General features: G+C 41.0%; 1 protein-coding gene across 2 annotated transcripts in view; it reads left to right on the forward strand.

Moving 5' to 3' along the window:
- Positions 1–5,112: 5,112 nt before the first annotated feature.
- Positions 5,113–27,103, forward strand: part of LGMN (legumain) — a 28,900-nt gene continuing 6,909 nt past the window's right edge. The window contains exons 1-9 of one of the 2 annotated variants that reach the window (XM_029998202.2): positions 5,159–5,236; positions 8,704–8,812; positions 12,323–12,503; positions 20,496–20,593; positions 21,454–21,535; positions 22,073–22,158; positions 24,771–24,846; positions 25,326–25,388; positions 26,297–26,363. In XM_029998202.2, coding sequence (XP_029854062.1) covers positions 12,366–12,503; positions 20,496–20,593; positions 21,454–21,535; positions 22,073–22,158; positions 24,771–24,846; positions 25,326–25,388; positions 26,297–26,363 — 610 coding nt within the window. In that variant the 5' untranslated portion in view covers positions 5,159–5,236; positions 8,704–8,812; positions 12,323–12,365. Of the gene's footprint in view, positions 5,237–8,703; positions 8,813–12,322; positions 12,504–20,495; positions 20,594–21,453; positions 21,536–22,072; positions 22,159–24,770; positions 24,847–25,325; positions 25,389–26,296; positions 26,364–27,103 lie in introns of both variants that reach the window. The other variant, XM_029998193.2, reaches the window with a different exon arrangement.

The following is a 27,103-nucleotide window of genomic DNA, read 5'->3' on the forward strand; positions in this document are numbered from 1 at the left end:
ACTGGTGCTGTTCTGTATGTGTATGTAGTGACAAGACTGTCTTGCACTTAAACTTTCTGGCATACTTACTGAGACTTTCCCAGATACATATATAAAACTGTTATGTGCAGACAGATCCTAGATCAGGATGTCTCTAAGCTCTGTCTTCTTCAACATGTGTCTCTATGTGTTCCTATTCCCCTGCTTTTGACACCGATCAAGGTAGAAGTATATGTCCCAAATTCTTTGCACCAAATTTATACTTTCACCATAAAGAAAATTACCAGGTGCATTTCAGTCCTATCTTTACTCTTCTGTTGAGTGTCAGTGCTGTGCACGCTCCTTTTGCAATTATGCTGAAATCAGTGACTTACTTCTCCTGGCATGCTTTCATACTCTTGCTTATTTATTGATTTTTTTGAACAGAAATGGAGACAAAGTCTCATAGAGTAAACCTCAGCTCCTCCTTCCCTGGAAGAGCTCTGCCTGGAGAATCAACCTGATAGAAATATTACATTTCCTGGGAGATTGTTGTCTTTCCCCAAAAAGCCCATAGGAGAAAGGAACAACAAAAAAAACCCTAGCTTCTTTTAGTCTTGGAAGAAACTGTGTTTGTATGACCATGTTTGTAGGCTTCAATGCTAAGGACCATTCCTAGGCCAGCCCTTTAGTACCTTATCGTTAAAGAATGTTTTCCACTCTCTAATCTTCAGGTACCTGTTGCATTTTAAGACTGCCATTTTGTGTTCTGTTTTCTAGAGACATGAAAATATTTTTACCTTCCCCTCACAGCTATCTGTTACATGTCATGTCAGAGTGTCTCTCCTAGATATTTTCTTGTCTATATTAAATTGCCCCAGGTCTTTCAATCTTTTCTCGTAAGTGATCTTTCTGCCGTCTCTAATTGTTCTTTTCTACACTACAGTTCATTCAGTTATTTATTGATGTGATATACATAAAATTTTACTAGGAGGCACTAAGTGCTGAGGAGCTCTGCTTGTAATGAGGCTCTGATCTGCAAATCTGTCCCCAAATTGGAGTGTTTATGCTAATGAATAAAATTAATGTATATACAAATATATGTATAGTATATAGATATTCTATATCAAGATACATACATACAGTTTTTTCTTTCTAAAAAATATATATAAAAGGAACAAACTGATCATTTGCTCTCACTCTTCTCACCTTTCTCTCCCTTCCTCTAAAAAGGGTCATTGCGTTCACTGTTTTTCTCTGGTGCTGTCTCAAGCCATTCCCCTCTACTTGGCCCCCTATTTCCAAGAAAAATATGGGAACCCACTACCTTGAACACTGTCAAATGTAGTTAAATCTGTCAGAACAGTTGAAGAAAGCATGTATGAAGCTGTAGGGATAAGGTTTTCCCTCACTCCCTCCCAAAATGTATGCGTATATATTCCCCTAGTGATGTAAGTGAACTAAACCTCTGAATCCGTCTGCCTCCCAGACTTGTTTAATCTCAGTTTATCTCCGTGATGATATGCCTGCCATTAACTCTCTTTCAGAATAAGGTCACTTCATGTAAGTCTCCTCTGATTTTCCTCCCAAAATAAAGATGAACACTGTTTTTCCCTTTAATCATTTGATAGCTAAGATCACCCCCTTGATAATCTATTAGTTTTGCTAAAATGAGAACTAAATCTTCCCTCTTTTCAAACATATGGGATAACCATGTCTGATGTTTGCCTTTACAAGGCAGCTAGTCATGCATCATTACAAGTCTAACAAATCTAATCTCATTGCTGGTGAAGATGTTGAAAGACTAGGCTCAGCACATTGTTTCATTTACCATAAATCTCTCCCACTCTTTACCTTGCATACTAGCTTTTTTTTCAGAATTTCTTATTTTGTTTTGCTAAGAGTTATCAAGTTAGTGCAACAACAAAGAATTAGCATTCCTTAAAATGTTTAAAATAGGTCAAGGAAGCTTAAAATTACACAAATATCTGCAATCTAGGACTAATGTTAAGCAATCATTTAAATTTGGATTAAGAATGCGGCATTTAATAGAACTTGTCAATCTTGTAGAAGCAGTTCATTGCCATGGGCAGGGGTGGGGGGCAGCTGACCATCCTGCCTGGGTACAGAGTGGCTCAGGGAAATCCTCTTAAGCCCTAAAGAGGAGATGGAAGAGAAGAAATTGCCTTTTATCTCACCAACTCAAGCATTGTGTTGGTAAATATTAGGCAAACATACAGGGCTTTATATGGCAAAGCACTTTAGAGCCTAAATTGTCCTGAAACAAGTGACTGCATGAGCAAACCTGTAGTTGAGTGGCTGAGTAAGCATATGGGTTTCACAGTAACAGTGTATTAATCAGCTCCAGATCCAACACAACTAGTGTGGTCTTGGCCCCCTGCATTCTTAAACATTGTTACTGAATCAAATAATCTAAAAATCCTCTTTTGATGAATAAAATCCTTTCTTCTTCTATTTTCCAGATTCATCCACATGGGACATATTTATGGATTTATTCTATCTTTTCCTTTGAAAATGTTCAATAACATTTTGTGACAATTTTTCCAAGAAGTAAAAAACATTCTTTAAAAAAATTCCCTACAGAATTTATAAAGTCTTATGGGAGTGTTGCGGTTCATTAGCTGGGTTTTAATCTACGAGTCACCTGATTCGCATTCACTTACTATACTAGTGTATAACCTCTTCATCTTGCTTCCTGGTACATGCCCTAAGTGAGCTCAATTCATGATTCCAGTCCATTTTCTCCCAGCTAAAAATGTCCTTGACTCATTAAAAAAAGTCTTGATCTATTCAGATGCTGTTAAAGGAGAAATGTACGTGCAGTCCAGAATGGCTTCCTGTACATTTTTATAAATATCTTTCCTGGCAGATTAAAAGCAAAACCAATGACTTTTCAGCCTAAATTTCATCAGCTGTAAGGTTAGTGGCATGGTACCATAAATAGCTGTGTTAAACCATCTCCAGAGTTCTGGCAGAAATCTGGAAAACCTCTTTTGGGGAAAGCTGTGCTTTACCACAACTACTACTACCATGCCAGCACTTTAAGCCAGCCTGGTGTCAGCAATATTGGAGGTAGGAGTGCGAATCCTCTCGGAACACTCTTAGTGAAACAGAATCAGAGTTAAAGTACCCACCCTTATGTACCAACAGCCTTGTGGTCTGTAGGACTTCCCATCCTTGGTGGTAAAATCTCTCTTTTAAGAAAGATTTTAAGAAAGCTCACGTTATCTGCAGTTTTTAAGTTTCACATTTGGGGTTTTTTTGTTCTTATTCGGTCAACACTTTCAGAGTTTGCTAGTGTCTCAGTTCTCATTTGTAGTGTGTGGCTTTGGTGGTTGGTAGAACTGCCTTCCAGAGAGTCGAAGTTTTGTTGTGAGACATATGGGTGATGGCTACTTTTGCTTTTTAGCGCTGTCAGAGCAAGGAGCAAAACATTTCATAAATCCATCATGGTTTTACCTACTTATGTGCTTTTCTCTTTTAAAAAAGATTATATGTATGTTTGTTTACATAGCTATAAAATATGCGTTTGTATGATTGACAAAACAGTATTTCTTTCATTTCTTCTCTTCCATGGTAACTGCTGCAGGAGATCTAGCCGCTTCTGTTTGAGACTCCCCACAACGGTATCTTAGCAATCTCTCTGCTTACTTCAGCCCACAAACCCAGCAACACCATTCATATCTTTCCCTTAGACAAACTTCCCACCCAATTCAGGAAGGCTTGCTAACTTTCTAACACCATCAAAGAAATAATCGCATTCAGTACTAAAAATCTGAATATTACTTGAGTATCTTTAGTACCTGTCTGATACATTTTAACTGAGATGTAGGATTCCGGTAGTCGTCTTCCCATCTATCATTTTTCACAATAAGGAACATCCTGCTGATGTTTGATGAATGTAGAATTTATAGACGGGTTATTTGGCAATGATATTATCAGACTTTTTAGAATTGACAGCTGACACAAGGTGTACTTACCTCATGTAACCCAGCTATGACAAACAATACGAAAAACACCTTTGGACTTGAATGACGGGTCAGCGATGCTTTTAACTGATACTAGGTAACTTTTAGGGCAGGAGGATAATACTCGAAACATAAGCATAACCCATGTGGCTACTAAGCTCAAACTAAATTGAGGGGAAAGGAAGGTTTAGGGCTTGTTTTTTCCTGTTGGATAATCAGCATGATGGTCTTTGTCAGTTCAAAAAGGTCATCCCTGAACCAGCCCAAATTTTAACAGCTTGGCTGCGTCAGGAGGCATGCCAGGTTACTGGGGACTCCAGCTTCTAGAAAAGGACTGACGATTAACCCATAATGACCTTTTACGTTTACGATCATAAGCAAAGCTAAGGGTCCAAATAACACAAATGGCAAACTCAGAGCAAAACTATGACTTACTGCAGATGTTCAAAAACACGGTTGGTAACAAAATGCAAACTTTTTAACTGACAGTCAGCATGCAAGGGGGAAGCTGGTGTACTCCTTTCTGTGTGGTTTATTAGGCAAAGAGCAGGTGCCTCTGTTTTTCAGAAAGGACCTTTGCTTCTCTTTCTCTCATCAAAAATGGAGAAGACTTTACAGCAGCGTTTCTCAGGCTTTTTCGTAGTACATAACCAAAAACCCACCACACCTCTGACTACTGGTGTGTGCCGATTTGAGTACCGTACCCGAGCCACTCCTGCGCAGCAGGGAGCGGGCCAGGAGCAAGGGCTGGCACGGTCTGCGGTGAGAAGCCAGGACTCGGCTGGCGATCGCTGCTGAAATACACAACGACGATGTGGGGGCATTAGTTTTTTTCCGTCATTTCGTGAATTACCCTTTGACACATTCCTCCCCCTTTCCGTTCTGGGCCTCCTCACGGAGGCGCTGACCCGTCCCTGCCCCAGTCACAACGCGCACGAAGCACGCACGAACACCCCTGCCGCCCGCGGCCCGGCAGCCCCCCGCGGCCTCCAACCCGCCCCCGCCCCACGCTCCCCAGCTGCACCCGGGGCAGCGCGAGTCGCCGCGCAGCCGGGGGACTACAACTCCCACCGTGCTTTGCGCGCAAGGCCCGCGGCCCTTTGAGCGCGGGGGAGCGCCGGGCTTGCTGGGGCACGTAGTGCGGCCGGGCGGCTGTCCAGCCGCTCCTCCGCCCGGCCGCGATTGGCCGGGGCCAGTCTCCGCCCGCCGCGGCCCGTGGTCGCCTCGCTCCGCACGGCGCCTGCCGCAATCACAGCGGCCGCGGCGGCGACACCTCCGCAGGCAGCGCGGTAAGGGCCGGCCGGCGGGGGCCGCGCTGGGCGCCCGGGGAGCATCGGGACCGCCTTGTCCAGGGAGGGTTCTGTCACAGCCGGCGGCTGGCTGGCTGGCGGCGGGGCGGAGGCAGGGGTACGCCGGAGTGAGGGGAGCCGTGAGGGCGTGCCAGCCCGCTCCTCTCCCCGGCGGCAGAGCTGCCTGGGGTCGGGGCGAGGGGCCCCGCCGGCTCCAGGGGAGCGGCCGAGGGGCGCTGGTTTCCCTCACCGGCTCCGAGTGCTGCCGAGCCCCCTAACCCCCCCCCCCCCCGCCCCGGCTGGCGGGGTCTGTTCGAGGCCCGACCGTTAGTGAGCGCCGGGGCTGAGGCTGGGCGGCGGTTCGGTCGATTTGCAGGCACCCCCCGCCTTGGGACGCCGGGAGAGGGGTCTGTCAGCCCGCCGATCCGCCTGCGCGTTGCGGGCATTGCCGCAGAGCGCCGAGCTGCGCCCTCGGTGATGCCTTTAGTAAAAGGGGTTTGGGCACAATTGTCCCCCTGCCACGGGAGCTGCATTTGAGCTCGCCTTTGTGGAAGGCCTTCGCCGGGGAGAGGAGTCAAATGGCTCAGAGCTGGCACAGGAGAGATGAGGGAGATCTGGGGGGAAGCAGTGGCAGCAGCCGCACCCGTTTAGTCCCCGGTAATACGTTTTTAACGGGGGAGAACGATGGAGTAAGAATTTACAGGTTTTCTGCAAAGAGCTGATGATGCACGGAAGGTGCTGCACTGTGGCTGCAGTTACTCATAGCTGGTAGACAGCCTTGCCATAACGTGAAGGTGTGCTCAGAGTTAGTAGCACCACTAGTTCCTAATTAGGATGGGACAGCACTGTGTTGGGTGTCTGTATTTGGGGGTTAAAACAAAGATTGCAGTGAAGATCTGAAACGCTAAGATAAACCATAGTAAAAGAGACGTGGAGTGCAGGAATCTCAGACTTTCTGCGTAATCACTTCTCCAGGATTTCATTTTGTCCACACTCCAAACGTTTCCATGTTTGTTGAACGGAAATGCCTACCCTCATCTGACTTACTCCTCTAACCTTACCCCCCTGCCCCGCCCCAAATCATGTAATACAATACATTATTCATGCAGTGTTGCAGTAGCTGTTTTTTTCTACCATCAGAATGTGATTGCAGAGGCTTTGTGTATTTGTAGACAGATATGAAAGTAAATAGCAGAGGCAGTTTTACTGAAGCCTTAAGATCTGCCAAATTTTAATCTGCGCTTTTTGAAGTGCATAGGGAAAAAAAAAAAAATCCCCTAAACCAAATGTTGGATTGTCAGCATCCTAGGAAGCATAAGGAGTGATTTTATCCCTCACTGCCCCCCCCGGTATATGGTGCCATCTCTCTGCTGCTGAGAAAGTTCATTCTACTGTTTGCAGATTTGTCTTTATTTAAAATAACTTTTAAATACTCTTATTTAATGTTAAAAAAAATGTTTAAGACCATTCTGAGTTAACGTAATTACAAATTCTTGTTTTTACAGTAAAAGTTACTTATACATCTTCAGTAGCTATACTAAACTATTCTACTACAAGTTCTAATCAAATTAAGCTGATTCATGAAATGGTTACTAGTAGACTTTGTAAAGAATTATTTTGCAACAGAGACCTTCATCTCCTTCAAAATGTACCTTGTCAGAGTTCACAGTGATAAAGACTTGTTGTTTCTACCGTACAAGTGCATAAAGAAAATTGCACTAATTCTGCAGGGGTTTAATCACAGGTTTAGGTGCTTCAGTTTGCGTAGCAGCCGGCACAACACGTAGGCAAAACATTGCTGATGGAGAACTGCAGACAGTTTCCTGTGAGGAGGGCTATAGTGAGTCAAATATTTTGTGGAAATCGGCATCTAAATATTACAGTGACAGGCAATATGCAAGCACTGTGTGAGAAAAGGAATTGTGACTTGATTCTGAAAACTAAAAGGCCATTAAAAGTGGTTGTAAGAAGAGCAGCTGAAAAGAAATAGAGATTTCCAAGAAAAGCTAATCAGCTGATCATTCCAGTTTAAGGCTGTTCTTTTTCCCTGAGGTTACTGTTAACTCACTTATTTCACATGAAGGGAAAATGGATATATGGTTTCAGTTTATGTAGCTTTCGGAGGCTGTCCTTGAGGTATTTGGAGTTTAAGTTACCAAAGTGTCAACATCACTCTAAACACTAGTGGAAAATACTTTGATCAGCTCAAACTCCTTTCTTTAGGGTGATATCCTGTTCTAAGATTTTTTGGTCTTAGTGGACTGTTTCCCAAAGGAAAGTTGGGAAACTCAGGGAACAGGCTGTTGACCAGAAGAATTGTTCTAGCAGCAGCTGGCCACTTCCAGATGTAGTCTGTCTTATGCATCCCTTTCTTATCAAGTCAGAGATGTGTGCTAGCCATGTAATGGGAAGTGGTCAAGGTACCTCTGTCAGGAAAAACAGGTTTTAAGAGCTGAGTGAATTGTTCTGGCAAGAGCCACCCAGTTCTGGCCATGCTTCTTCCAGGGACTGTGCACACTGTGCAGCAGCCTGCCTGCATGTGTACATGCTGTTGCTCTGCATATGTAGATCTGATGCTGAACCCACTATGTCTGTGATATGTTCCTTTTTCCTAATACGGTCTCCAAAGCAAAGTTAATAAACTCTTCTACCAGAAAGACTAGGCAGAGCTGATCAAATCATCTGGTCGACAGCCAGCTGAATATGAGCCAGCAGTGTGCCCAGGTGGCCAAGAAGGCCAATGCATCCTGGCTTGTAATGGCAATAGTGTGGCCAGCAGGAGCAGGGAAGTGATCGTCCCCCTGTACTCGGCACTGGTGAGGCCTCACCTGGAGTACTGTGTTCAGTTTTGGGCCCCTCACTACAGGAAAGACATTGAGGTGCTGGAGCGTGTCCAGAGAAGGGCAACCAAGCTGGTGAGGGGCCTGGAGCACAAGTCTGATGAGGAGCGGCTGAGGGAGCTGGGGCTGTTTAGTCTGGAGAAAAGGAGGCTGAGGGGAGACCTTATCGCTCTCTACAACTGCCTGAAGGGGGGCTGTAGTGAGGTGGGTGCTGGTTTCTTCTGTCAGGTGGCTGGTGATAGGACGAGAGGAAATGGCCTCAAGTTGTGGCAGGGGGGGTTTAGGTTGGATATTAGGAAAAATTTCTTCAATGAAGGGGTTGTCAGGCACTCGAACAGGCTGCCCAGGGAAGTGGTGGAGTCACCGTCCCTGGAGGTGTTCAAAAAATGTGTAGACGTGGCACTATAGGACATGGTTTAGTGGGCATGGTGATGTTGGGTTGACGGTTGGACTTGATGATCTTAGAGGTCTTTTCCAAACTTGATGATTTGATTCTATTCTATTCTATATTTTAGGGGGTCAGCCAAACCTCTAAAATGATCTTGTGAATTCTCAGCTCTTCCATGTAGTCTCAATCTGCATGCATTTAGGATTGCATGTGACAGATCTTTGATTCCTTGCTTTCAGAAAAAGGCTTTTTATGTACCTGTGGTAAGCTGGTCAGGTGAGCTGATTTCTCTTTGAATATGACCTGAAGACATAGCATGTGACAGGAACTTTCTCTTCTCAACTGCAGGTCAGGAACTCATTCAACATAACCCAGAACACAATCTTTTAAATTGCCTGCCTAAGCACTCAAAGGCTTTCTTTAATACAAGCAGAAATATGAGGGGGGTTGGTTGGATTTTTTTTGTTGTTGTTGGTTCTGTTTTGTTTTTTTTTTTTTAGTAGTTGGAAACAAGCAATGAAAGACCTATTCCCACTGCACATGTGTTTAATGGTTAAACCTATTTTAAGTGCTGCTCAGAGAACCTTGGGGAGCTGAGCATTTCTTAAACATGACTTATTAGTGCATTGTGGTATGTCTAGGTTTTTTCCCCCTTCTTTCTGGTGTTAATTTGACTTAATTATAGTATAGGAAAAGACAGATAAGTGGGATTATATGTCATTAATTAGTATAAATAAGGAGGTTTTTTCTATTCTAAATAACCCATGACAAAACATATGTGGTTTTCTAATACAATGCAAATGTTTCTTGGTGTGTGTTTGTTTTTCCCTGGGCCTTCTGCATCATTCACAACTTTATCTCAGCAGAGGTGAGAAACCTGAGGATGTGGGTATCTGCATACTACATGGGAGGCTGTTGAATTCCTCATGGAGGGACTGCCTGAGGGGCATGATAACTTAAGTCTTTGTTCCTGATCTGGCCCTGGGTTCTTCTGTTGTGGGCCTGTTTGGAGGCAGAATGCAGGGCTGGTATCTGGTACACCTGTATCCTGCACAGCATGGCCCCATGCACAGGTACTGGCTGGGGTCCTGAGAGCTGCAGATCTGTGTTAGTATAGTCTGGAGTGTGAACTTGTCAGGAAAGACAGTCCCATCAAACTGTTTCCAGTTCGGGACTTAGCACTTCATATCGTATTTTTTCTGAAGCTACTTTAGTCTCTGTGGCGTCATATATCAGTAACTGACAGCTGGTGGCAGTGACTGTTTCTGTGTGATAGGTACCTGTCTGCTAGTATCTGCCTTGAAATTAGCCATCATGTTATATGGCCCAGCAAACAGCTGGCAGCAACGCAGCTTCTATTGATATATATGTCCTGGATTCGAATTGATGATTTACATCTCCAAGAGCTAAGCATCATGTGAAAGGATCTCCAGCCCTTCAGCAATCATTTGAACCATTTATTTTCTCTTTGTATTTTTCATGTAAATATAAGTAATGTTTTTAGTTGGAGAAATGAAAAGTTATGCTTTAATGAACATGGAAAAAAGTTTCTTCTCATTGAGCTCTGAGGGATCTGTTTGCATGAGGTTTGTCTCCATATTCCAGTAAGTCAAACTCGGTTAAGATTCCTAAGCAGTTCAAATACATTGATTTTCTTTTCTTGCCTAATATTTCAGGAGTTAGATATACCTGAAACTGAATATTGGGAATGAATAGGCTTGTTGGCCCATGGCATATTGTGACACTTTAGAGAAGTTTTGAACAACTTGGTCTGAATCTTAGCTGTGCTGTGGGCAAGAGAATAGGCTGGTTTTGTGGACGTTGTAAACACAATATATCTTCAACACAGTTGTTGGTGTGTTATTTGTCTTAATCATCTGAAGAAGTGACAAGATGGACAAGGCAGAGTTGCCGTACAAAGCCACATGTCACTGGCGACAATGACAAGAATTTACAATTCCAGCTCAACATGAGAGATTATAACTGTCTATCAAACTGCAGAAAAATTCTGCTTATTCCTTCATATCCACTTAACTGCTGAAGTAGCTAATAACTCCACAAACCCTAAATTGTTCAATTATCATGTATTGTTCTTGCTCCCAAATCTCATGCTTGTAGTCAGTGACAGGAGTGGCTTATTCCTGAAAGATAAGTTTCCTAGATTCAAATGAGTTTTTGGAAAAAGCGGTGTCATAGCATTTAACATTCCATTCTCTTTTCCATTCTGTTCTGGAGTTTTTCTGTGTAGTAACAGCTCTTCCTATAGGAGCTGATATGCTAACATGACTTCCTTTACTTTGTGGTAACTCGTTAAAAAGAAAAAAAACCCAACTTCCAAATACATATATTATATATTTTTCATACTACTGCCTGCAAGACTTAGTCTTAGTGACCAGGAGATCCAGTCTTGGAAAGATCCATACTACATGTTACGTTAGCAGTCTTCACTGTACACAACTGCTTTGGAGGTGAGCTGGCTACTTCTCTGTTCCAGCCTCATTTCAGTGGCTGCAGATGGATGGTTTTGATTGTGGGGAGCTGAGGCTGACTTAGATACTGTTTAGTTACTTGATTTAGTGGCAGCTTTGACATTGTGCCTTGTGACTGTGTCGTATGGCTTGGAAGTTTCCAGCTTTTATTCCAGAGAAAACCATGCTAAAGGAGAGTTACCTCTTACTACAACACCTCTTCCATACATAGCAACAATGATCAACTTCCAGAATCTCTTTTTTCTAGGTAGGCCAGTGTAAAATCACATCTCTTGGTGCCTAAGGAAATATGTAATATTTGTGCATGTGCCAAGAGCATGCAATTCTTCAGGGGAGTTTGCTTTATGATTTACACACTGGATGCAGCAGACCTGAGACTGTGACCAATATACATAACCTGCCCTCCCTGTCCCCGTCCCCCCCCCCAAAAAACCCAAACCAGAAAGCAAACCTTTGATTAGATATGGCCAGATTGTTTACTTTTAGAGCAAACACTTTATCAGACAATCAAGGTGCTCGGGAATTTCACTAGTGGGGACACTACTTTTAGTCCTCTCAAGAAAGTAGAAAGAGCCATTTCTCCATGGGCTTAAACCTCCTCTCTGGCTCTCCTTTTCTGAATTTGTCATCCACAGGCTCAGACCCAATTCTCTCACCGTGCACCTTGTGCAAACACTTAACCATTGTGCAAAAGATGAAAATAACATTCTTTCATGTGGTACTGGTTCACATTTGCTCTCCACTAGCATAACAGGTTGCACAAATAGCATGAGACTCTTGCAGTCTGCACTTCCCCCCAGCCGTTAGGGCTGTATCTTGTGCAGAACAGCAGCATGGCCTCTCTCCAACCTCTCTGGCTTTGTGGGCACAGAGGGCTTTTGTGACACTCTGACCTTCCAACTCCCAAGCAGTTCTCCATGTCTATGCATCCTTGTGCGTACATCACCCGGGATTTGACTCAATAATAATGGGTTAATTGCCAGTGAGTGGAAACCAGGGAACTACATAAGTAGAGACCAAGAGAATAGTTTTATCTGTGACCTACTTGATAGAGAGGCTTGCTTTGTATTTGAGGCTTATTCATTATCAGCTATTATAGAACAAAACAACCAGAGGGAGCTGAAAGACTTGGTTGTCCTATTCAGATTTGAAAGCTGACAGAAAAACTCTTGTAACTAGTAGCAGCTTGGTGCTAAAGGAAGATATGACCAGGAATTGTACTGCGGGTTGAATGGTCTGTAAAACAACAACAAAAAAAACCCCACAAGCAAGAAAAGCTTCTAGTTATGATACTACTGATGTTTGTTTTGCATTTGTTTTATTTTTGACTGATGTCTTCTGATGTAATTCTCTCAAACTTCTTCATTAGGGTTTTTCTTTTGTCCTGTTTGTGGAGTAAATAAAGAAGAGAGATGATACTGAAAGCAGTTGTGCTGCTGGGCTGTGCTCTGGGCATCAGCACGTTCCCCATGGAAGAACCTGAAGATGGAGGCAAGCACTGGGTGGTGATTGTTGCAGGTTCGAATGGCTGGTACAACTATCGACACCAGGTAAGGACTGCTGGTTTCTCATGCTGATGCTGGCCACACTCCAGAAAATGCCTGCTCTGGGACTTGCAGGGAGATGATAGCTGCCTAGACTAGTTCAGCCCTTCTGTCATTTGGGCAAGTCCTTTTACTTCTAGATTTCCAGGAGTGTGTGAAGTTTTCAAAACAAACAGCAACAAGATTCACTCAGAGCCTGGTCTTAATTCTTGTTATTCTAACCCCAAGAATTCCCCTCCACTGCTCTTTTTGCTATTTGAATTTTTTTTTTTCTTACAACTTTGTTCAGTCTTTCATCTTTTGAAAAGCTATCATTAGCAGGAGGAGCAGTATTCTTCCTCTAATCACGCTTCTGCACCCTGGGAGACCTGTATCATCTAGGGTAAATATTGTATTACTAGGCTAGAGGATCTGACCCCAACTTGCAGGTGAACAAATGATGTCTAGAATTAAACCTCATTTTGAGACACATGCATGTTTCTTTCCATTTGTTTTCCTCTTTTCCTTATGTTACAAAAAAGCTCCCTTTCTTCTCTCCAGTTAAAAAATCTGCGAAGGCTGCAAATGCACAGTGTATTTTTGTGGGGTGGAGGACATGCAGAAGGGGGTTCTTTTTAACCTGAATTGGTTTTCTCACTGTGTTCAACAGCATGGCCTCAGAGTTGAGTTGGCACAACAAGGATATGGTGCACTGGGGTGCAGGGATCAGAGTGAGTGGCAGAAAGAGGAGAAAAGGGAACAGGAATTCCTGAGTTTGACACTGCTGTCAAGGCCAATGTGTTGTGGAATTGTGGTCTGAGTGTGAGTGTCAGGATGGACAGGATTAAATCCAAGTGACTTAACTCTGATTAAGTTCAAGACTTAGAATCAGCAGTCAGGAGACTACGGCAGTTTTTCCCTTTGGGGAATTCTTGGACAATCCCTTAAACAGATTAATCTATACTTAAACACTCTAAAATTGAAACTACCTCATGCTTTCCTGGAGAACAGGGTCCATTTAATTCTGATTTATGTATACATTTGTATATTTCTAAATGTTAAAAAAATAGTTTACTAGACTATTGTTGGTTAAGGTGAACTCAAACAGAGATTGAAACACTAGTGTACCAAACCAGCATTTTAAAAGTTAAACTGTATTAAATGTATGGGGTACAGCTGATGTGCTGAACACAGAAACTTTTAAAGTATTTATTATTTTTAATGTAACCACTTGTAAAATCTGGGGAGGCTTTATCCTCTCTGTTTCTGTTGACTGAGGAAGAAATGAGCCTTCCATGTGTTGGGCACCTGGGGTTTATGTTTATGTTTCTCCTCCCCTTCAGCTCACAATCAGTTTGTAACTTTCAGCACAGTGATGAGCTTAAAACTAAATGAACCAGACTGACAACCTTGTTGCATCTGAAGAAGAACCTGTTACTGGCAAATGCTAGCTCAACACTTTGACAAACTGGTTTTAGGGATTTTGCCAGCTCCTTGCGCTGTAGCTATCACCTGATAACCGTAGTTAGAATATTACAGCCTTAATATAAACTATTCCTATTTCAAATTAAATCTTAAAAAAATTTGTTTAAAGTTGAAATTGGAAAACAATTATAAAAATAGTAGCATTGTACTTGATCACTGCCTGCCCAGGGGTGTCTAAATATAATTACTGAGTTGTGCTCTGGTTGTTGCTATTGCTGTATAACCAGTCTTGTTGGCTCCCTTCCACTCTAGGAGGAGTTAATACCGCAACATTCATTCTTTAAATAAAACTATGTTTTTGAAGTTGTGGCTCATGAGAATTCCTTTTCTACAGTTGCCTAAGCATAGAGTTTTTAACCTTTCTGTCAGTGAGCCTTCAATGGCAAGTGTATCTGCCAGGTATAATGGAGTTATGAAGAACAGAAGATGCACACTTATATATTTGTGTCCAAGAGTAAGTCTTTTGAACATGCCAGTTTCACAGAAGCAAATTAACTTTTGAGTGTGGTCATGCTTTGCAGACAGTTATTAAGTAATTACTTTTCAAGGTTAGAAAAATGAGAATGGGATTTCTTTAAACACCTTTGTTTTGAAGATAACGTCAACCAACAATGCAAAATATCTGCACTGTCAGATTGTTCTGAATTTCAATCCTAGAAATTTTTGTATTTTAACCTCTACTGCTTGGTTCAGGTACAGTATTAATATTTTGAAAAAAAGGAAGTTAGAACACCACTAGTAATCCTATCGAAGTCATGAAATCAGCATCATAAAATGAAAGAGTCTGTGTGAAGGATCCTTCAGAACGGTGCTGAGCTGCTACTTACCTGTCTTGGGCAAGACACTGTGCCTCTAACTTGTTACGAAAAGAATCAATTCCCAGAAGATGCAGTGCATCAGCAGCCTGTGCCATCTTGCCTAGCGGCCTTTTGTGGCCAGCCTTAAGGGCCTGGCAAAAATGCACGCCTGTGTTGGGGGGCATACTGTGAGACAGACCCAGCAGTTAGTCATGGAAAATCCACTTTGTGTGTGCTACGAAGCATAATCCAGAGAAGGGTGCCTCGGGTATCAAAAAATTGGGAACATTGTTCCCAGCAAAACAAGCTGAACTATAGACTTTTAGGAGAGTTATAGAGAGGAGGAAAGGTACTACAGAAATCTCAGGAGTTGTAACAGATTTTTGGAAACATTATGCAGACTGATCACCATGTCTTTGCGTGTGATAGTACTCCCTACCTTCCAGTGGTGGAAGCAAAAGCACTCGTAAGTATTTAAATTATTTGCTTGTCACTTGCAGTGGCACCAGGAATAGGACTTGAACTTCCAGTTCTGTGCTTCATCCATCATTGAAGTCATTCCATAGTGAACACCTGCAGAAATGCATGTTATTTTTCAGTAGAATAATACCTGTACTGTCAGAAAGCAAAGCAGTACTCCAGGATTGCAGATTTGTGTAATTTTTTGCTTTGCAAGGGAGAAACTGCAGAAGAAAATATGTTGTACTCTAATTTACTTTCCTCCTTTCTTCTATCACCTTTTTTCCTTCGAACTTCTCTGATCTAGCCTGTGTACAAGTGAATTTGTAGATGTGAATGTTCTTCTAAGTAGTTACTCAATGTGACTTTTTTATTACTAGACTGGTTGCTATTCCCTACATGCAGCTACGCACTCATGATAGCCCTTTGTAATTTGAGACCTCAGCTGACACATCTTTGGATTTCAGTTGCTCAGTTCGGCTGTTCAGGGTACAGTTAGTACATGATGTTGCATGTTCGTATTACATTTATATTTTGTGAGCTCCAGTTGTTTGGCATGCTGTCTGCACACAACATAGTCAAAACATACTCTGTTGCCTTCCACAATAGTTACCTGACAGCAGGATGTGTTCATCTGACTAAACAACCATAAAAGGAGAAGAATATTACACCTTCAAAAATGTCCCTAATTTCATACCTGAAAATTTGTGGGGAAAGTAGTCCATCATTGTATGCTGTACAGACCCCGTGAACAGTAAGTTTGTAAAGACTGTGCAGACCTTGTAAACGCTAAGTTTGCACCTGTAACCTCAAGGAATCTGAAACTCCTTCTAAGACTTGTAATTCAGCTGTCAGTGGTCAGGATCCACTATCAGTAGTGCAAACCTCAAGTGTAGACAAGATAAGGAAAAAACCACCATTTGCACTTATATCTGTGAGTGAGATTCACACCTTGCAGGCACTTGTTTCCTCTGTGATGGCTGAACTGGGACTGTTTCCTAATCAGGATGATCTAAACTTAGACATTTATATCATCAAGTTCCTAAAATAAATTTTAAGTGTTTTGAGTAGTATACAGCCCAATGTGATAGGTTTACTGTCATTGCAAAGCTAGCCTGTATATTGCCTTATGCTTGTGGCTTCTCAGTTCTTTGGTGTTTTTACCCATATATATCTTAGTGTTTCTGATTAGAGTTGCTTGGTCTTTGGAAGGACTATCGACATACTCCTCTCTGTTCCTCAGCAGTTATTCTGCCTTCTCTGTAGCAGCTTTTTTGTTACCAGACTGGCTGCTATTCCCTAAATGCAACTAAGCACTCATAATACATACCAGAAAGAGTACTCCCCTCATTACCTGGGAAAGTGGTTCAGCTCTCTACTATTGAAAGAGCTAGATGACGTATCTCTGGAAGGCTTAGTGACATATATGAGCAAATACAGCACTAAATGCTACTGGCAGATTTGGAGAATGAGCCAACAAACTAGTTCTCCTCAAGAGAAATAGAATTGTATATACTTCTGCGTCTCCTGAGAGATGATCGTACCAGTTAACTCAAACATAAAGCTGGCTTCACAAACAAATCAGAAAGAGAGACAGACCAATGCTTTCTGGATATGCCAAAAGACAGTCAGTGGAAGAGCCTGATGTGAAACACAGTCTTACTAAAGGTGGAGTACATACTTGAGGAGAAAAATAGCCAAAAAAGTCTGGCAAAATTAAAATGCTGAAAATAAAAACTTCTGAATTTGTGTACATGGGTCTGGTTTTAGTTGTTGTTTTTAGTCTTATACTTACTGAGCTTTATGGGCCATGGGCTCTATTTATATTCAGGGTTTTGGATACTACCAAGCAGAGCAGTATCTTATTCCAGGACAGATCTGAATTCTCCGGTCTTGCAGGTAACAGACAATAAGGATTGCCTTGGCTACTTGGTTTCAATTAACATTTCCTCACTGTGCTTACAAAATTGTAACTGAAGCTATGGGAAAACCTTTCCTAAGTTCTTAATACAGTTTTATAGTTTTATGTCTGATTCATTGATGTACGTTCAAGCAAGGGAATGAAACATGGTTGGCATTTCAGACATATTCTTCTAGCATGCTGGTATATATGACTTCATTCTTTCTTAGGCCGTGGCATTTCAGTGTAGCTGTAATGGGAACAGTGCCACTTTGCAATGAAGCTGACAGTTCATTACACATGCTTGTTAGCCACGAACCTAGCAGTCATAAGACCAGAGTAACCAATTGCACAGAAGTCCAAGCTCTTCCTTTTAGGAACTATTTATGCATGCGTGTGTCATAAAACAATTTGATTTTTCCAAAAATCCACCCCCCCAAGCAGCCTACTTGAAAGCTGTCTCACTCAAATGTGTCAACAGCTGTATGGCAGAGGAAAGGTGGGGTGTTCGGGGGTTTTTTTGCGTTTCAGAATTTCCCCCAATGTACCTTTTGGAAAACAAAGTGCCCACCCCAGGAAAACCAGGGAATTCCCCCTCTGATCGCCATGCTTTCAAAATCTAGGAGTTAATTATTTAAGGAGATTTAAGCATAGATCTTCCATAAAAATTTGCGAAGGTAGCAGCAGGTTTAGACTAACCTGGGGATGAAAGGTCTTAACTATGCCATTAACAGTGTCCATTTTGGAGCTGGCATGTGAAGTCAGTTGTGCAGTAGCAGCTATACAGCTACCCCTCCTCCTCTTCTATTCTTCTGTGCAGGGCAGCTGCTACCCACCCCAAATCATTGCCACAAAAGTGTGATTTGCATTTAGTGATGATTTATCCAGTAAATGTTCATAGCATTCATTTCACATACTAAACCAACAAGTATAATACCAACAAGAGATCTGGAGCAATATTAGCTGTCTTTTTTAGAGTGGTTTACAGGTACAGATACGCCAGAAATATTTCTGGAAGAAACAAGGCTCAAACAGCAGTATTTGAGAGGCAGTTACAGGTCAACAGGAAGTACTCTAGATTCACATACGCCTCCCTACTCTAGCAGCAGACTGTTTCTGTTCTGTTTTTATAGAGTTTTGGTGTTTTTTTTTAAATGTACAGAGGGAACAGGAGGAGCATGTGACCAACATCAAAGGTGGATAGTCAGGTCAGCTAATTCTTTGCAAAAAAAACCCAGCCATTTGCTCAGAACTGTCCTACTTCAACATGGGGAGTTTTAGCAGCAAAACATGTTTTTGCTGCTCTAGCCTATGTTGGTGATATCATTATGCTACCAGCAGGTACAGTTCCTTTAGCAAAAGCCTTAAAAGGCTGGGACAATCCCCAAACAGGCATAAGTTAAGGTTGAGGGGGAATTGATTACATTGATCTATTTCCCTCCACACTAGGGAATTTAACCCATTTAAATTTACCATCAATGTCTACTTTACTCTTTACTAAGACAGGACATAGTGAGCAAACAGTCAATGACTTGGAAGGAAGGAGAGAAGAGACAAAAAAAGCTGATGATATGCCTTTACAAAGCTTAACTAATTTGGAGTACTTTGGTATTAATTCAAAACACCTCTGATGTCCCTACTGGCCAGCCACACATCTGTGGGAGCATGGACACTTGCTAGTTAAATACGTTCATTTTATATTGCTATAGTATGCCTAAGCATTTCTGTGTGTTGCCAGCCTGTAACTGTTCCTGTCAGCATACCAGAAGTGTATTATGTCTTGAGAGTGAGAGGGGATCTATGATCTACTCATCAATCAGTGTAGAGATGCCCTGATTAGTGTTTTCTTCTACTTTTGCTTGGGTTGCTTCTGAAAATCAAATAAGTGTTTGGTCAAACCGGCACTCTCCTGTTTCATATTATATGTGATGCCTTTATGACTCTGTTTAATCTCTACCTTTTGACTTGTTGAGGCAGCAGCTAGTATAATAACATACAGGGAGATGGAGAACTATAAACAGTAGAGATTGTCTGGGGTAGGTGAAAGAGAATGTAGGCTGACCTGCGTAGTAGGAAATGGAACTGCTTTAGTAAGGACAATTTAATGTTCAGGGTTAGTCACATGAAGGGATTTTGCTGCTGGAGAGTTCATTAGCATTAAATGTGCTTTACCCTTCCCAGAATCTTGCACAACTACCCTCTCTTTTTGGCTTCAGCCACACTTAGAAGACCAAGGATTATAAAGTGACAGGATTTTACGCTGTCCTTTCAGTTAAAATAATCAAAATCACTAATACTCCTCAGTCATCTGAACTTATGTAGGTCCACTTAAACCACTTCAGTCTGGTTTACAAACTAGCAAATTAGATTAGTGCAACAGAAGTAAGCTTTAAAGCTAGTTTCTTGCCTGCATTTGGAGCATTTGTTAGGTGAGATTTCTTCCATTAAATCTGCACAGCTTTTCTAGCATGCGGTAGGTTGTAGTTCTAGAGTTTAGGAATGATTGTTGATATCATATTAGGCCATTCACAGACTGCAAGTCTGAAAGAAGAGAATTATTTGGTCTGGGGTTACTAAGAATTCAGCATTCTGATAGAGGTTTGCATTTACTGTAATATCACTTTGATGAGTATTGTTATTTCTGCATCATGGGAAGATGGTTCTGTAAAAGAAATCTGCTTATTCATATCCTGTACAAGTCAGGAAAAGAGCCTGAATAGAAACTCTGCAATTCTGTTTTCCACTGAAATCTGTTTTCCTGCCCTGAAGTTGCTTCAGTGTTACTCTATAAGAAATACATAATTAAAAAGGAAATTTTCCTTAACCAAAATTCTCATCTAGTAAACCATCTAGTAAAAGATTTAATAAAATCTTTGCAGAGATGAGATTGGTAAACCATACTTGCTTAAGCCAAGGACAGTCTTTGATGCTTAGTCATTCAGGCTTGGTACAGAACTAATTGAATTTGGTGGAAATCCAACTCTCTTCTTCTGCTTGGCACACTTTGGATTTGTGTGTCAGTGCACAAGGTTTTAATTTAGATTTTCTCACAGAATGCAGAGCATCGCTGAGAACCTTTTGTTAAGTTTTGTTACCTGTACCAAGTCTGAAGTAACTTCTGGTTTCTGTTTAAATAAGAAATCAAAACAGGTAAATGAGAGAGATTTTAATCATAGTCTCTATTACTAATGCAACTACAAACACTGAGTTTTGGGTTAACCAGTGCATTTCAGCCCTCTAGCAAGCCTCAATCTCTTATATTTGAATGCAGTTTCTTTTGGACAATAGGCTGCTCTTAGGCCTGCAAAGCTGTTTTTCTTCTGGTCTCAAAGGTAAAATCTTTGTTAAAGCTAGTAATGAAAATCTGCTTAATTTCAGGCAGACGTGTGCCATGCGTACCAGATTGTCCACCGAAATGGAATTCCTGATGAACAGATTGTTGTCATGATGTATGATGACATTGCTGATAATGATGAGTAAGTGATGAATGTGCACTAGTCACAAACTATATGGTTACTACAAACATGCCATAGTCATCAATGTGTTTTGACTTTGTAGTAGTTGTAAGAAAAGCCTTTAAAACCACCTGTGATATCCATAGAGGCGTTTTATCCATCAGAACAATAATTGTCCTTTGAAATGTGCTCACAAGCTTTCTAAGCCTTACTCCACAACTCAGCATCAGTTGTGGCACTGAGGACTGTAGAGCTTCATTGGTAGGAGAGTAAGTGATCTGAACTCCCAGGCATAACAGTTTACAGCAGATAAGTAGCCTAAAACCACAAACATAGGGAAGCTCCATATATGACTTGCAGGGCTTTTTTGAAAGGACGTTATCAGATTAATTCCCAGAATGTATATTCAGCAAAGAAGTGAACAGTCCCATTCTTGGTGACTGTCTAGAGCGTATCATTGCTTTCTATATGAAACAGTTCAGTTATACAGCCTCTAATTCTGAGACAACTTAAATCAGCGGACTTCACATGCACAGCAGCACTGGGAGCAAAGAGTAAAGGGGACTAAAGGCAAGGCTGAAAGTGGAGAGATGATAGTATAAGAGACCACCCACCTACATCTTCACATTAATCGATGTGATCTGAGGCGGGATACTTGAAGGTACTCTGAGGGTAAGGACACTTGAGGCAAGCATACGTAGCTGACTGAAGTGAAAAGGCCATTATAGTCTGAAATCACTTAATGACACATGGTGCAAGTACCCATACTCTCTCTCAGGCAAGCTGGCCAGTCAGGACAGTTTAAATGGTTTCCTAGTTGTTCTGTGGTCATTGTGTGGCACCTGGCTAATTCTTCATATTATGTTCCATTTAACTTTCAGAAATCCAACAAAAGGCATTGTCATCAATAGACCTAATGGCACAGATGTGTATGCTGGAGTGCCCAAGGACTATACAAAGGAGGTAGGAATGAAACACCGTTCCCCAGGAGAGGTTCAGCATTAGCCAATGCTCTGAATAAATTCTTCCAGCCTGTAGCTTACACTGCAAAATGCACATAGTATAAAGCCTTCAGCTTATTCACCTGCATGGTTTGGCATGAAGTTTGGTGTTCATAAGATGAATATAAACAATAGATGATTTGAAGTGAAGCAGTGGTCATAAAAGTAAACCCTTACACTCTTTCTGTGCTGGCACACAAAATAAAATGAGGAGAAGTCTTGCATTCATAAATGTTCTAACTCAATCTGAAGATCAGCTGTTTAAGACTAGTTGTTTCATTAAATCAGAACAGTAATCCAATCACTTGGTGATTTCACAATTCAGTATCCGAGTGAGTCATCAGTGGCTAATACATTATATAATGATGGATTGAAAAGGATGGCCAGCTAAACTTGCCATCCACGTATGGATTCTGACTTTCAGAAGCCATCTTTCTAAATGAAGATTTTGTTGTTGTTTTTATGATCAGATTTAACTTTAATCCTTTTAAATCCTTAGGATGTTACTCCCAAGAATTTCCTTGCTGTCCTCAGAGGAGATGTGGAAGCAATGAAGGGGGTGGGATCAGGAAAAGTACTGAAAAGGTAAGAGAAGTTTAATTTAGAAAATAATTGCATGCATAGTTTTACATAGGCACTGATTTCAACATAAGAAGAGGGTAAATTAGAGCAACTTGAGAATCCAGCAAGACTATTGATGGCAGTTCCAGGTCATTCACATTAGAAATACAATGGTTCTGGTTTCTTAAAGTATACAGCACCAAGAAGCAACTGCTGATATTTGACTGGCATGGAGTCCAGTATAGATTAAGGAATAAAAACTGAAGAGGATAGTATCAACTGTATTAAGGTATTTGTTATTTAGACTATTATCTTTTGCAAGAGTGGCTCTTCAAAGAGCGTTTTATTAAGGTTTGGAGACCTCTAGAAAGGGTTTGCTAAGGCTTGGCTTAATGTACATGAACAGTTGTATTAGTCACCTGAAGCGGTGAGACTTAGCAGTCAGTGGTAGAGGGACAGAGATAGCTTAAACAGTTCATCAGCTGAAAGAATTGCATGTCTAATCCCAGCCTTGCTCTTTGTGGCAGATGTAAGGTTATTGAGGCTTTGAAGGTATTGAAATGGAATTATGGTTTGTATTTAACACAAAAAAATCTTTGAGATTGAAAATGCATTATAAGCAATTAACCTTGTAATTGATGTATTATGCTTAAGGTATTTGTAAACTAAGTTACACAAATGATTGTAAGTTTGGCAATATTCTAATATATGAATAATAATAAATTGTAGACTGGCTAAGTAGAATGTAAGATCTATAATTAATGGGTGTAGTTTATAAAGGCTTACATAATTTAGATGATTCAAGAATAAAAGCAATATATTTGAGGGCCTAATTAGAAGACCTCTTGGAAAGATACCTGGTGTCAGTTATTCATCTTGCTTCTATAGAGTTTGAGATATGAAAGTATGATGCCTGTTTACTACGTGTGTTATATTTCCGACTCAGTACTGCTGGTAAAGAGTTATATGATGTTATATTTTTCTGTGTACAGTATTTCCTGCAAAACCTTTAAGAATTTAAATTTGACCATTTGGAGGGACTAACCTAGTTAAAGAAAAATTGTGTAAATGCCTATCTTCACCTGACAGTTTAATTTCAGAGGCAAAGCAATGAAACAGAACAGAAGAATTCTGCCCTGGTATTGGGGAGAAGAAAAAAAAGAAGGAACAGGATAGCAGTCGAATAAGCTATTGCTCTCAACTGTTTAAACTTCATCCTGAAAAGCTGATATATGCAAGGCATGTAGGCAAAAAGTTATTAAATTGCTGCACATTTACTAGATTGTTCTCTTCTAGTAGCTGGAATGAGTCAAGAGGTGACTATAAAGCATTTTTTGTTAAAAAAAAAAGTACTTCAGAACACACCTCACTTGTGAAAGCTTGATGTTACAAGTTAAATAAGGGAGTGGCTATGCAGAGGGCCTAAGACTCTTAGCTACTCAGGAAGACAACTTGAACCCACATATAAAAGTCCTAGTTATTTACATTTCACCTTGGTTGAATTTTTTGCACTTAAGGTCAAGAGTGGGAGCCAGAAAAGTAACACCCAGCCCTTCTTTGTTAGGCACTGTTGTGTGAATTTCCAAGTGGCCTGACTTCTGCTCTTGGGTGGGACAAGAACTCAATTATCCTCTGCCCAGAAGGCTTCTAGATTGTCTTCCAGGTTGTTCCCGGAGGTTATTGGCCAGGCAGAAGGTTGGATGATGTTCCCGTGAGCTGCTGCAGTCATACCTCTTTGCAGACAGGAAAGAGCAAGGACAAATACGGATTTCTGGACCACTGATAACAGAGGAAGAGAGGAGGGCTTAGGGACTGCTTCCAATCTTTTCCAATATTTTATGTTTAATTGTCCCAGTTTAAAAGCAAAATCCTTTTGCAGATTTGGCTGTTAGGGCAAGACCTTAATATCACCCAAACGCGATCTGTTTGATTTAGAGTGCAATAAAAATCTACGGCAAACAGTGTACTACACAGACGTTAGGGAATCAAAGCCTGTGAGCATGCAGCGCTCAACCGATTGTAGAGCCACTTAGTGCAAATGCCAATCTAGCCTAATGGGTGAGTTTGTATATGCATCAATTCTTCATGGAGATGTAGGCTGACACTGATTTGGCTAAGTATGGCCATACAGATCACAGCAAGGTAGTACATAAACATACCTAAGGATCTTATCAAAGAAGTTTTTATGGTTTATCCCTGTGTTACTGGTGCCTCAATATAACTTAGTTATAAAAGCATTCCTTTTTTACCAGACTGCTACAAATGCCCACAGTATAACAGATTCTTCAGATAGGCATTAAAAAACAAAACAATTGTGGTCCCACCATACTCGATGTACCAGCCCCTGCCTGACCAAGTTTACAGTTTGAAACATGAAGTATAATTGCCATATTCCCCATGCTTGAGGGACTAGCCTATATCCCTGTTTTCATTCCTTTTGCAGACACTCACCTCCTCTCCTAAGCACCCAAAGTAGTATGCTTTGGGAGGAAAAAAATATTACCAAGAGGAGAAGGTTCTTCAGCTGTATTATTTTCAAATGTTGACATGTCTTGGCACTGAGAAGCAGATGATTGTTGTTTTAATGAAGATTAGGTTGGAGTGGTTAGAAAGAATTTGCAATTTTTTCATTACAGTGGTCCCAAGGATCATGTGTTTGTTTATTTCACTGACCATGGAGCTCCAGGACTTCTGGCTTTTCCTGATGACGATGTAAGCATTTTGTGGGATTACTTTGTCATAAAAAACATCCTTTTAGTGACATACTAAAATAATAAGTAATAAATGTAAAACACAAAAATATTTGATGCACTGCCGTATTGAGGGGGGAGGCAGAAAAAGAGCAATATTCTCATCACCACAGTTTGGATTTGTTACAGTTTGAAACTGAAGCATTCAGTTGAAATTAAGTTATGTCACTTAATATTTCACTGGACTTTGTTGGTCCAAGCAGACTGTTTCACACAGGTATGACTTGGCTTTCTGGTGCACTATGCATATCATCTGGGACCATTACTCATCATTTCCCGAGTGGTAAATACTAGAACTTTGTATTTCAGAAGGGCAAAGCAATCGTTATATTTAATGGGAAACAGTATACATATTCACAACAGTTAGTATTTATTCCTGTTAAGTGAATTGTGTGTCTGTTGAACATAAGTGGTTTTAATACAAGCCTTCTTATTTTACAGCTTCATGTGAAGGACTTGAATAAGACTATTTGGTACATGTATCATCACAAAAAATACCGGAAGGTAAACAAGCATATCAGAAGTTGTGAGATTGAAAGAGCAGCTGGCATGGAAGAGAGAGAGATTTGTCTTTATTTTGAGAGTTGTTTAAAGCAGGAGGAAGCTGTTGCCATGCGATGAAATTTGAATTAGGATTTTGCGCTTAAAAAGATTGATCCTCTCCAAATTTTCTCTTTCCATTTTTAGTTTACTGTATATTTGCAGTTGATGTTGAGATGTAGCATACTGCCTTTTGGTAACGGTATATATTCTGACCAACGGTGGAGAAATAACATTCATAACTACTACACCCTCATAATATCCATCTGACTCTCTCTTCCTGTGCTTTGTTCACTTCAGACTGCACTGTTACTACAGGAAGTTTGTATATACCTCATGTTTCTCTTACAGTTACTAATATAGTTTAAGAGACTGTAACTGTTGTCAGAAAATTTTGTGCATATATTTCATCACATGTAGTTTTAAGCAGAAAAACTATTATTTTGAACATTTTAGTAGCTTGCCTTTTTTAAGCAACTTTCTGTGGTAATCTCTCTACTATGGCATGCTGTATTTAGGAACACATAAATGGCCATTGGTTCCAGAAATACTACATTCAATAGTGGTACATTGCTGTGCTTGAAGAGTGACTGTATATTTGATTTGTGCTTTGTACATTAGTCACTAGATCCCTGTGGGCTCTATAGAGATTAATAGCATCATTTTGTTGTGATTGTCTCCCCTTTCCACATAGTTTAGTTCCCCAAAATGAAAAATTTATCTATTTGCTTTTGTGTTTTATTTTGTAGCATTATGGATAGCTTTTGTTTCAGGGATAGCAGTACAGGCCAACTAGCTACAGCTGAAAAGCACTGAAGGACTTTTCTCCATTTCCTCATGGAATTTCTTAAGGTCTCTGATTTATTTTATAGATGGTGTTTTATATTGAAGCATGTGAATCTGGATCTATGATGAATCATTTGGCTGATAATATCAATGGTGAGCAATCAGTTAACTTACTGGACTTAAATGCCCCAACTTGTCACAGACCTAAACAGATACCGTGTCAAGGATAGGTTCAAGGCACTTTTATGTAGAGTTTTAGCAGAGGAGCACAAGAATTAGAGAAAGTAATATTTTCCATTTATGGGAAGTTCCTTTTAAAGAATTAATGGATTCTTCTAAAGACTAACAGGGCTTTCAGTTTCTTGCAAATGAGAAGTTAAAAAAGTATTTCTTTTCAGGAACTATGTGGTCGCCGTTAACTTGTAGAAGTTAAGTTATACTGACATTTCTCAGCCTCAGCACTGCTAACATCAGGTGTGAAGTTCCTGATACCAGTTTCATTGAGTAGCAAAGGCACTTGTGAGACACCATTGCCAGGCAATTTTGCTACACTGATTTGCACAATAACCCAGGAAGTGGAACTCAGATTTTTCAGGGCTTCTAAGCTCTCTGCTGCAGAGCTGGGAGTTCAGCCTTGATTAGGACAAGGAATCACAATCTTTTCAAACTCCTGTTCTGTGGCAGGGAGACTGAGTGCTTTCTTGTAGTTTTGAATCTGCGATTCCAGGGAAGACCAGCCACGTGCCTATCCATGGCTTCCTGGGTCTTTGGCCCTGGAGTATGCTGTCTGGCACCCACCCAGACTCCTTACAGCCCTATCAGAGATTTACAGAAATTTCACACAGAATGTTTCATATTGATGATTGTTCAAAATAAATGCTCAGTGAATCAGC

This window comes from Aquila chrysaetos, chromosome 2 (assembly GCF_900496995.4).
Source record: "Aquila chrysaetos chrysaetos chromosome 2, bAquChr1.4, whole genome shotgun sequence".
NCBI lineage: Eukaryota > Metazoa > Chordata > Aves > Accipitriformes > Accipitridae > Aquila > Aquila chrysaetos.